We start from the raw sequence: 12,209 nt of genomic DNA on the forward strand, positions 1-12,209 counted from the left end.
GTCCCGGACCCGGCGGCTTAAACTCACACCGGGCGTGTGTGCGTGTGTGCCCAAGATCCTGAGAGGAGAATGGAGGAGAAGGGATTGCTGCATGGCCATACCCCTTGGGGGGTGATTTCTCGCTTTCTATCTCTTTGTCTCTCTCTGTCTTTCTGGCGAGCGCAGAATGGGAATGTCCAGAGTCTTAACCACCACTCCACCTACTGATCCCCAAGGCTAAAATTTTTTGAAGAATTATTTATTCAATTTTTATTTGTTGTTATTATTTTTCATTTTGACCAGAGAGAAACACAGAGAGAGAGAGAGAGAGAGAGAGAGAGAGAGAGAGAGAAGCAAGCCACCAGGTCTGGGACTCAAACCATTAAGTCCTGTTGGCTACTTGGGATCGCAGCTCCCCAACCACCATGGCTAAATTTTTAAAAATTCACAAGATTGAGACTGACAGGTGGCACAGTGATGCTGGACTCCCACTTGGCCAACTAAGGTTCAAGTCCTGGACCTGGCGGCTTGCTTTCTCACTTTCTCTCTCTTTCTCTCTCTCTCTCTGGTTGATTTTAAAAATTAAGAAATAAATATTTTTTAAAAATTCACAATACTAAATAATAGTAAGGATGTGGAGCAATGGGGATGTTTATATATAGACATCAGGTTGTAATTTGGCACAGCCACCTAGGAACATTGTTTAATAGTATCTGCTAAAAAAAGAATATAATATATATATATTGTTATTCAGTAATTAGTCTTCTAGGGCATATTAGGCAGAAATGCATGCACATGTGAACTGAAAGAGGTATACAAGAATTTTCATAGCTACATATAATGGCCCTAAACTAGAAGTAATCTCAGTGCCCCTCAACAGTAAAATGGCTATGTTTTATTATATTCATACAATAGACTATCACATAGCAATAAAAATGAAGACAACTAGTGCTGCTCCTCATATCTTGAACAAATCTCATTAACATAATGTTGAATGATAGAAGGCAGACCCAAGTGTACTTCTTGTGTGAATTGTAAAGACAAGGTTATATTTTTGAAAGATAATATTCATTTCTAGAAACTGACATGCTTTATGAAGAATCTTTTGGAGGCTGGTATGTTTCTTAATCTTAGGGATTATAAGAGTTGTGTTCTCTTTGATAAAATTCACTAAACTGTATACACTGACTTTGCTCATTTTTCTATATGTATATTTCAATTTTCACAAGTTTATTTTAAAAACTCAGCATTTGCATTACAAACACATTTATAAAATAAACAATATAAGCAAGCTAAGATGCTAAGGAAGAAGCAATATCAGCTGTATATGCACTGATATGTAGGTATGTACCAGTTTTTTGTTTGTTTGTTTTTTAAGAATTATTTAAGGGACCAGCAGGTGGTGTGGCGGTTAAGGTGCTGGACACTCCCACATGGCCAACCATGGTTTGAGTCCCAGACCTGGTGGCTTGCTTTCTCACTTCCCTCCCTCCCTCTCTCTCTTTCTCTCTCTGTGTGTCTCCCTCTGGTCAAATTAAAAATAAATGAATAAATAAATAAAATAAAATAAAATAAAATAAAATAAAATAAAATAAAATAAAATAAAATAAAATAAAATAAAATAAAATAAAATAAAATAAAATAAAATAAAATAAAATAAAATAAAATAAAAAGATTTAACCTTGGGACCAGCAGTTGGTGTAATGGCTATGTAGCTGGACTTTCATGTAGTCAACCACGGTTCAAGTCCCGGACCTGGTGGCTTAAACTCATGCCAGGCACATGTGTGTGTATGCCCGAGATCCTGAGAGGAAAATGGATGAGAAGGGATTGTAGTGTGGCCACCCCCCCTTGGGGGTGATGTCTCACTTTCTGTCTCTCTGTCTCTCTCTGTCTTTTTGGTGAGCGCACGTGCCCTATAGCAAAAAAACTCTCAAAAAAAAAAAAAGAATGACTAAGAATGATTTAACATTATTTATTTATTTATTTTAAAAAATTGATCAGAGAGGGACAGAATGAGAGAGAGTGCAAGTGTTGGGGGGGAGTGAGAAAGCAAGCTGCCAATTCTGAGAATCAAACCACAGTCAGCCATGTGGGAGTCCAGAGCCCTTAACCACCATGCCACCTGCTGGCCCTGCCAGTTTTATTTTGATATTTACATGTATTTTATTGTCAGAGGGCATAGGCACTCATTAGAGAGAAAAAAAAAAAATAGAAAAAGCACCCCTGAGTAAGGCATGGCCATGTCACAATACCTTTCTTCATTTCTCCATCCCATTAGGACTTGGGGCATGCACACACATATGCCTAGTGTGTTTTTCAATGTGCCAGGGACACAGTTCAAAACACAGCTGACCTTGGGAACCAGCAGTTAGCGTAATGGCTATGTCACTGGACTCCCACGTAGTCGACCGCGGTTTGTGTCCCAGACCCGGTGGCTTAAAACTCACGCCGGGCGCGTGTGCGTGCGTGCCCAAGATCCCGAGTGGAGAATGGAGGAGAAGGGATTGCGGCGTGACCATCCCCCCTGGGGGGTGATTTCTCGCTTTCTGTCTCTATGTCTCTCTCTGTCTGGCTGGCGAGCGCACGCGCCCTACAGTGAAAATCTCTCCAAAAAAAAACACAGCTGACCTTGTGGGATTCAGCTCCTTACATATAGCACTTAACCCCTGTGCTGTGGAGCCAGCCCTGCAAGTGATAGTAGTAAGTGAAAAATAAAATTACAAAAGGCATATATATTATGTAAGTATATATACACATACATAATCTGATTTTATTTTTTGTTGAAAAAAATAAAATCAGATTATCTTGTTCATTACTGAAAATTTGAAAAACTTGAATTATATAGAAGAAAGATGAGAATAACATATTCCACATTATTTATAGAATGTTAATATATTAATATATACTTAATCAAAATTGGAATATTCTTCTATGATGTGATATTTAAGAGCTGTAAAATGTTTTGTTATATGAATGCACCATAACTGATTTAATTAACTTCTAGAAAGTTTTCACAGATTTAGACTCTTAATAATATATGCCCATTTTTGTGCCATCACTCGCACTAAATATTACTATTAAAAAATAAAACATAACAACTATTTACCATTTTGACAAAGTAGCTTAAATTTTTATGCAGTTAAAGATAATGGACTCTTATTAGCTCATTCTAGAAGGTAATACCTATTAAAGACAGGGCTACCTACATTTTGGTCATTATTTGTATTCTCACAAATATTACTTCTGTATTAAAAATATTATCAACCTTATGAATTAATGAATTAGTACATGTAAATGAACCCTGAGGTTGTTCATCAGGCCAGGAATGGTCCTAGGCTTTGTTTATTTTATCTCAGCTTCTTTAGGAACATGGTGCAAATATGAAATTAGATATAATTAAAAAAAAGTGGTAAGATTTGAGAATATAATCAGTTAAAGTAATTTCATCTTCCCTCCCTTTGTTTTTTTAGGCAAACAACAGCTATAAGTAATGGGTTCGATCAGCTGATCACCATTTTTAAAAATTACCTAGATGAGTAAATACTTTTTTACTTTATTTACAGGTTTTGGGGATTTTTTTTCCTTTGTGAAAGGGCACATACATCCTCTGGAGAGAGACAGAGAGTGAGGTAAAGTGAGAAGTCGTCCCCAGGGAGGATGGTCACACCACATCCCCTTCTCCTTCATTCTCCTCTTGGAATTTTGGGCACACACACATGTACCCAGCATGTTTTTTCAAGCCTCCAGGTCCAAACTTGAACCATGGAGTCAGCCATGTGGGATTCAGTGCTTTAACTACCACTCCACCTGCTAGCCCTATTTACAAGTATTTAAATGCAAATTCTCACATTCAGTAAGGTCTTCTAAGTGCAGTTCCAGTAAGTATGAATTCAGTTACCAAAGATTGGTTAACTAACAGTAGTGCTCTGACAGCATGGCTCAAATTTCAGTTATCTGGTTAAATTAACCATGAGTGTTTGTAAAATGCACCAACTTGATTGCGAGCTCTTAGTCCACGATAAAACCACTGCACCAATAACAGATGTGCATCGTGATCTCTGACCAGTTATGCCATATTTTTCTGATTCTGTCATAGATAAGCCTCTGTGCTTCTTTTATTGGTTTACACACAGGCAGCTAAACTTATAGATCTGTGACCTTCCTGTCCCTAATGATTCCATGTTGTTGCCATTGTACAACAGTAGACAATAGAATTAGTAGCAAAGTGAAAAGTGTAGCTTAGAAATAGAAATCAATAATGGTAGAAGTGAAATTTGAATCACGGGTGAAGCTACCAAAGAGATAGTTGATGGGACATGATGTCCCTGCACCATTCAAGAAAGGCTAGCCAGGAAGCCAGGGTACCTTAGTGCAGATGTCAAGCAGAATGGCAGTTGTTATGTTGGGCTGTCAGAAGAGTCATGATGCATTTTTGCATGCAAAAAACAGAAAAAATATCACATAAAATTTCCAACAACCCAATAAAAAGGAATGCATCCCAGAGGAAGTGGCACCAGCAAAAACAAAAATAAGAACATTTCAAACTAAAGAAAGTCTCAAAATTTCATGACATTGAAAGCTGAAAGGATGAAATGTTGGTGACTGATCCAAAATCAAGGGAGTATAACTAAGGGTATTACTAAGCTATAGGAAGATGCTCACTGCATATCTGAAGTTACACTGCAAAATCAAGGCGGCACTGTTCAAATGATTAAGTTTTCTACAAAGAAAGCACTTAAGTTGCAATTTGCTTAATGTTTTAAATTGCAGTGTGTTGGGGTCAACAAGTGGCATGGTGGTTAAAGCGCTAGACTCCCACGTGGGCCACCACAGTTTCAGTCCTGGACCTGGCAGCTTGCTTTCTCACTTTCCCTCCCTCTCTCACTCTCTCTAGTGAGTGTATGTATCCTTTGGCAGATTTTAATAATAATAATATATAATAATAATAATTAATAAATGATTCTTTAAAAAAATAAATTACAGTGTAATAAATATTAGTTTACAGCTTTTTTTGTTGTTGTTGCCCTATACATTTATAACCAACAGTAAGAGACATTTTGATGCTTTGATAAAAATTTTTGAAGATCCTTCGACAATCATAAAGTACTCCATCAATTATTAAGATCGCTTGGTATGATTTCAGTTGGTGCGGTCATTTTTGGGATCCCATAAATCAGTATAAAACAAGGACTATTACTATTAACTGAGGGAACAATGTTTCAATTTTTGTTGCTAGCCTTTTAGAAACCTTTTAAATATGACATTATTAACTCTTTTTTTTTTTTTTTTTTTGAGAGTTGTTTGCTATAGGGCACATGTGCTCACCAGAGACAGAGAGAGACAGACAGAAAGCAAGAAATCACTCCCCAGGAGGGATGGTCACGCCGCAATCCCTTCTCCTCCATTCTCCTCTCAGGATCTTGGGCATGCACGCACACGTGCCCGGCGTGAGTTTAAGCCACCAGGTCTGGGACTCGAACTGTGGTTGCCTATGTAGGAGTCCAGCAACATAGCCATTACGCTAACTGCTGGTCCCTAACTCTTTTAAAAAATATTTGAAGTGTTCAGATCCTTTATGTTGAGAGGAAAAAAAGGGAACAAGAAGTGTTAATTTTTTGGTTTTGTGTTTGCTTTCAGTTTTAAAATGAAAGGTCTTGGAAACCAGTGAATGGTGTAGTGGTTAAGGTTCTGGACTCCCACATGGCCAACCATGTTTGAAGTTCCATACTTTGCAGCTTGAAAAATCACACCTGGTGTCTGTGCATGTGTGGACAAAATCCTGAAAGAATGAAGAAAGGATTGCAGTGTGGTCATCCCCCCTGGGGAGACGATTTCTCACTTTTCCTTTCTCTCTCCCCCGGAGCACATGTGCCCTATGGCAAAAACCTAAAAAAAAAAAAAAAAAGAAAAGCTGTTTCCAAACAGCTAAGGTGGAAGAAGAATTCTAGTTTTGCATTAACAGATGCAAAGAGATCTCATTAGAAATAGAACAAATCAGAAGGCAGCAGGGTCTCCATTTATTAAAAAGTAGTCCTGTTACCTCAGAAACTTTAAATAGAAGACAGAATATGAAACCATCCAACTTCAAGTAGGCTAGGTATGAGTAATGGGAGAACTCAAAGCCAGGAGGTTTGCATTTCCTGGTCACTGATGGAGTGACATAGGACTACAAGTTCTTTTGAAATGATTTTCTCACCAAAGCAAAGATGGGTGAGGGTGTCTGGTGGTTGAGGTCTCATTTATCCTGAAGCTTTTCAACTGATTACTATCTAGGCCCATTACACAGGAGAAACCATTCAGCATGTGTGTTCTTCCTGGCCACTTCAGCTGTGAGAGTGAATTGCTAGAATATTGGAGAGACTTTCTGTGTGTGAATGTCCTTTGGGTAACATACAGGGGTGGAGGAGATTATGATAACCTAAGCTGTGAGAGTCAGCTACCACTCTGTCTCTGTTTAAAGTAAGCAAGAGCCTCAAAAACTCATCTGTTTGAAACTCAGATGACTTCTTGCTGTGATTTTTAACTCGAAAACTGCAAATACAGCAAAAATGTAAAGGCTACGAGCTTCAAAGATTAAATCACCTTAAAGAGTACCTTACCAACATTGGTGTTGGCTTTGTCATGCATAAGGTGTACACTGGTTGTTATTGTTTCTAGAAGGGTCCAGGTACACAGTATTTCAAGAAAAATTCATGACAAGAGATGGAGCTATGCTGAGAAATGTGTTTATCTGTTCGGTTGATGGATATTTGGTTTGTTTTCACCTTTTGGCTATTTTCAATAATTCTGCCATGAACATGGGTGTACAAAATACCTGTTGGAGTCCTTGTTTCTAACTCCTTTAGGTGTACACCTAGGAGTGAAATTGCTGGATCATGGGTAATTCTGTGTTGAACTTTCTGAGGAAGCACAGGGCTGTTTCCACTTAGTGACTTCCATGGGCACTATGTGTAGGAGTAACCCTTGCCCCACTCCTGGTGCTTCTGCTGGGCCATTTCCCCCCCCCACCCCCCCTTACTCAGTGTACCCAAGGGAGATGACAGAGTACTTTACTTGGTTGGCAAAGTCTGTTCTCCTCTTTCTTGAGTGTGAGTCTACTTGCAGGAAACATGTCCTCCTGTCCTTTCTCCCATGGCAAAAACACAGGGCTCCTAAGTGGGAGGTCATCTGAGTGTGTGCTGATGTGACTAGATTAGTAAGTGTGGCCAATTCTGGGTTTGTGTTTAGAGGGCACTTACATTTACTTTTCAAACTGGCTTGGGCAAAACAAATGCTGATATTTTGTCTTGCAACTTGATTTTTCCTTTTTTTGTTTTTTTTTTTTTAAGAGAGATGTTTGCTATAGGGTGTGTGTGCTTGCCAGAGACACAAAGATAGAGAGAAAATGAAAAATCACATACCTCCCGTGGTGGGGTGTGGGGGGGAGTTGTAGGGTTGGCTACACCAAAATCCTTTTCCTCCATTTTCCTCTTGGGATTTTGGGCATATGTGCACAGGTGCCTGGCTTGAGTTTCAACTGCTGTGACTGAGACTCAAACTTCAGTCGGCCAAAGTGCTGTGACTGGGCTTAAACTGTAGTCGGCCATGTGGGAGTCCAGCTTTTTAACCGTTATGCCACCTTCTGGCCTCCAACTTAATTTCTTTTTCTTTTTCTTTCTTTTTTAATTTTTTGTCCATTTTTGGCCAGAAGGTGCATGTACTTGCCAGAGAAAGAGACAGAGGGCAAGGGAGAAAGCAACCCTTGGGGTATGCTCACACCACAGTCCCTCTATCTATCCATTCTGTCAGGAATTTGAACACTCACACATACCTAGTGTGTTTTTCAAGCCACAAGCCACTTAAACTACATGATTGGTTTTGACTACAAACCACCAGGCTGTAAAGTCGGCCCTCTTTCATTTGATCTCTATTTATTGTTTGAGTTTTCTGGAATCTGAATAAGGTTCAGTGCACTATTTATTGGGCTTTCCTTTGGGAAACACAAAAAATTAAATGGAAAAGGTTATGGTGCCAGAAGAAATTGACCTTTATAGGTATGTCCTGGAATTGTAGGTTCACAATCACTTACCTTAAGCAATGTTGATTCAGAGAATTTACTTAATACTTTGTCTTCAATTTCTTTATCAACAAAAATGTGGAAATACGATTTGCCTTTAGTGGGTGCTGAGGATGCAATGGGGCTCACCAAAGTATCAAAGCTGGTGCATGATAACATCAGGCCCCCCCAGAAGAGTGAGATTTATTTGTTTTATAGATGTTTGCCTTAAGGTGCATATGTTTGCCAGAAAGAGATGGAAGGAAAGTGAGAAATCAATCCCTAGAGAGGACGGCCACACTGCAATCCCTTCTCCTCCATTCTCCCCCTGGGATTTTGGGTATGCATGCCCATGTGTCTGGCACTGGACTCCAACCACAGTTGCCCATGTGGGAGTCCAGTGCCTTAACCACCACACCACCTGCTGGCCCCATTTTTCAAATTTTTTAGCAGCATTTACAAAATAGTATAGGCTAATAATATAAATCTGAATTTTGAAAGCTTGACCACAAAAGCCCCAGCAGGATGGTTGTCCACAGGAATATGGCCCAGTTAAAGAAGTCAATAAGTCTCCAATCTTTAAATAGCAAATAGGCCACTTTGCATGGTATGCATTCATCACTCACCATGTGATGATGTAACCAGAGTGCCTGGCTACTTCTCCATCAAGGTCATTTCAAGCTCTGGAGTTTTAGAAGTGACTCTGAAGAAAAAGCATTTTGAAACAACTTTGTAACTCTGCAAAGAAAGTTATGCAATTTCATATAGCGTCATCTCCATATTACCAGAATATATCTAGGGTAGGAAATACTCTTACCTTTTTTAATGCCCTTCTTTTAGGTCACACGACACCTTGCCAAACTTTTTGACAGCCTCGCTGATCTGCAGTTTGATGATAATCACGATGTTTCTGCACATCGAGCAGTTGGAATGTACAGCAAAGAAAAGGAATATGTCCCATTCCAAGCTGAGTGTGAATGCATAGGCCATGTAAGATTTGATTTCGAGGTTCTCTATGCTTGGGAATGTTTTTATTTTATTATTTATTTATTTTATGATTTCTTTTATTATTTGTTTATGAGAGAAAGAGGAAAAGGGGTAAAGACAAGAGATAGGCATTTTTGATGGGGTCTTCCTAACTTTTCAGTTAGCTAGGATTGCAGGTGTGTGCAGCCACATCACGGTGGTCCAGGAAAAGAACCTGGGCCTTCCAGGCAGCTTCTAGCCTCCCAAGCAGTGGCATTACCTATGTGCCGCTATGGCTGAGCCAAGGATTCTTCATGAAGATTGAACTGAACATGAAAAAAATTAACTCATGTCAAATCAGGCTCTGGTGAGTTTTGTGCTTGGCAGATCCCGTTTACCTGTATCCAGTGTGACAGAGAGCCACTCTGCCATGCTTCCCAATCACTGCTGCTTTGGCTTCACCATCGAGCAGGGTCCCATAGAGGGTAAGAGTTGAATAAGACAGAATTCAACAGGGTTTATCACAGATGGAATGAATGGACCCAGAATTAGTAGCAAAGCCAGCTTAGTGGTGGAATCTCTTACCAAGCCTATTGGAGTTTCACCATTGCTCAGATTGCAGGAAGGGTTATAACGAAGTAGTGCCTTGCAGTTGGGCATGTTTTTAAGAGCCTTTGTGGTTCCGCATTTTGATGTGTATATTGTAAATGGCTACCTGTAGACGAAATTGTATGAGAACATGAAGCTGATGTCGTGTACTCGACCATGTGCACAGAGGGTTAAGCTGGCATATTCTATTTTCTCATAGCCAAATACCTAACAAACAAAATAAAACCTTAACAACTGTCCATTATGTTCAAGAGTGGCTAATTATGATTTATGACAGAGTTTTCAGATGATTTAGAGGAATTGCATCTTTTTATGATGGTGCTTGTGTAGCTTGGGTGAATCCACAAAATAAGTGAGGGAATAGCTTCTATCAGGGAAACATTTGAGTTGGGGCAGGGGGTTCCTTAAAGTATTCTTTGCAGAAATGTGATCATAACTTTATGAGGATTGTCTTTACTCTGTTACTCTTTAATATCATATCAGAAAAATCCTGCCAAATGAAGGAGAAGCAGATGGTAGAATATTTTGATTAAAATATATTTTTGATCTCTTGGGCTTTTTGGGATATTATTATAATGATTAGAAAAAGTCACCATAAACTATCTTGACAAAAGTGTGTGGCTGTCTGCTTCCTCCCCAACAGACTGCTCGCCAACTGGCATGGTGCCTGGAGGCGGGTAGTCCAATTGATGGATGTGGTTGTCACTAGCAGGAACCTTGATATTAAAAGTTTTAATAGTGCTCTAATTTATTCTGTATAAGCAGCTTATGCTAGAGATTTTGCGGCATATACCCTATCCACTCTCTAATTGCCTTTGTTTTATAAAAAGATGTTTTAAGTCTTTTTTTTTTTTCTTATTCTGTACTTCTATAATGGATTCCTCCCAATATATATTATTTGAACTTGATTCTACAGTTGTTTATTGACTATGGACTAGGCATCAGATGCTAGATTGGGTTTTCAAGGCCCAAAAAATGAAGCAACGTTGGCCCTTGTCTTTGAGGAGCAATTGGGCACATCAAGGAAATAGATATATATGTAGTTAGTGAATGGGAGGTGTTACTATATTAAAGGGTTGATGGAAGATTATGAAGTACCAAAAAGGGAAGGATGTAACAGACACCTCATCAGAGCTTAGTTTTCAATTCATACTGAGTTAGGTTACTGCTCTTGCTCTAGTCGTCTGAACATGAGTTGATACAATGACTTACACATGTGTTTGGTCTTCCCAGATGGGCTGGAAAGCTCTTCAGATCAGATGACTATACTGAGGACGTGGATCCCAGAGGACCTGGGAGATGTACAAATAATAACTGATATACTGAGGGAACTTGCTGCTTGGTGACTGAAATAGAGTATATGATTCCACTGATTAGGGACCCTGAATTCATGCATGTCAGAAAATCACAGATATAAAGCCAGAGGAGAAGGCTCTTCATAATAGATGTTGGGGGGCATCACTAGGGCAGTGTGCCAGTTTTTGTTCAGGAGGGAAGTTTGTCAAATCATTAACCACATATCAATCTTCCCTAGTTCTTAAAAAGAAATTCTGGGGTTACTTCTGCTAACTTCACAGAGTTGGGGAAAGACATCAGCTGTAGCATCTTCAGCATCTCCTGAAGCCCTCAGAATTTATAGTCCTTTCTTTATTACTGTGGTCAATTATTTGCAAACAGTATTAGGTCATTGCAAAAGCCATGACATAGTTTTTCTTTTCAGACAACCCAACATATGAGAGGTCTTCCAAAAATTCATGGAAAATGCATATGATGAAAAAAACTATGCATAGGTTTAAAAATTATTTCATACCAGAATAAACTCTAATTCCATTTTCCATGAATGTTGTGAAGTACCCTCTTATGTATCCATTTAGTTATGTGATGCCATCCCATGGAAACAGACTCATGGATTACTTTACAAAGTACATTTGGATAGGATGAAAAATTGGCCAAGATGGATTTATGGGAGCAAAATAAATGTGAAATGAAAAAATTTTTTAAAGATTAATTTTCACAAGTCAGCAGTTGTCCTATCTCTTATACTTTCCTGCTGTCTAATTTCTGACAAGTGTGAAGATTAGAACCAGTAAGGAATATAATTAAGATACTTGCTGAGAATTCTTTGTCTTAAGGCTAAAAACTATGAAGATTTTAGAGCAAAGTTTTCAGTAGGTTTGAAAGTTATGAAAGGTGTGTTTTTAAAAAATTCATTTACTATTATCCCCAAAGCTCAAGTATGACTCATATCTTTATAGGTGTTTGATTTCTTAAAACGCTGTTTTTTTGTTTTTGTTTTAGAGGTTTTTGCTATAGGGCATGTGCTCTCGCCAGAAAGACAGAGAGAGACAGAGGGACAGAAAATGAGAAATCATCCCCCAGGGGGGATGGCCACACCACAATTCCTTCTCCTCCGTTTTCCTCTCAGGATCTTGGACACGCACGCACACACACCTGGTGTGAGTTTAAGCCACTGGGTCCAGGATGCGAACTGCAGTCGACTACGTGAGAGTCCAAGCTTATATAGGAAAAAGATTGATCAATCTTTTGTTGTTCAACTTCCTCCTCTTTGGAGGTTTTTTTTTTTTTTTTTTTTGGGAGGTTTTTTCTTTAGGGCCAC

General features: G+C 39.0%; 1 protein-coding gene across 1 annotated transcript in view; it reads left to right on the top strand.

Moving 5' to 3' along the window:
- DNAH11 (dynein axonemal heavy chain 11) overlaps positions 1 to 12,209 on the top strand; it is a 207,696-nt gene that overhangs the window by 112,239 nt on the left and 83,248 nt on the right. Inside the window, exon 29 of the mRNA XM_006154490.1 lies at positions 8,858 to 9,007. Coding sequence (XP_006154552.1) covers positions 8,858 to 9,007 — 150 coding nt within the window. The remainder of the gene's footprint in view (positions 1 to 8,857; positions 9,008 to 12,209) is intronic.

This window comes from Tupaia chinensis, unplaced genomic scaffold, assembly GCF_000334495.1.
Source record: "Tupaia chinensis unplaced genomic scaffold, TupChi_1.0 Scaffold000410_1, whole genome shotgun sequence".
NCBI classification, from domain to species: Eukaryota; Metazoa; Chordata; class Mammalia; order Scandentia; family Tupaiidae; genus Tupaia; species Tupaia belangeri.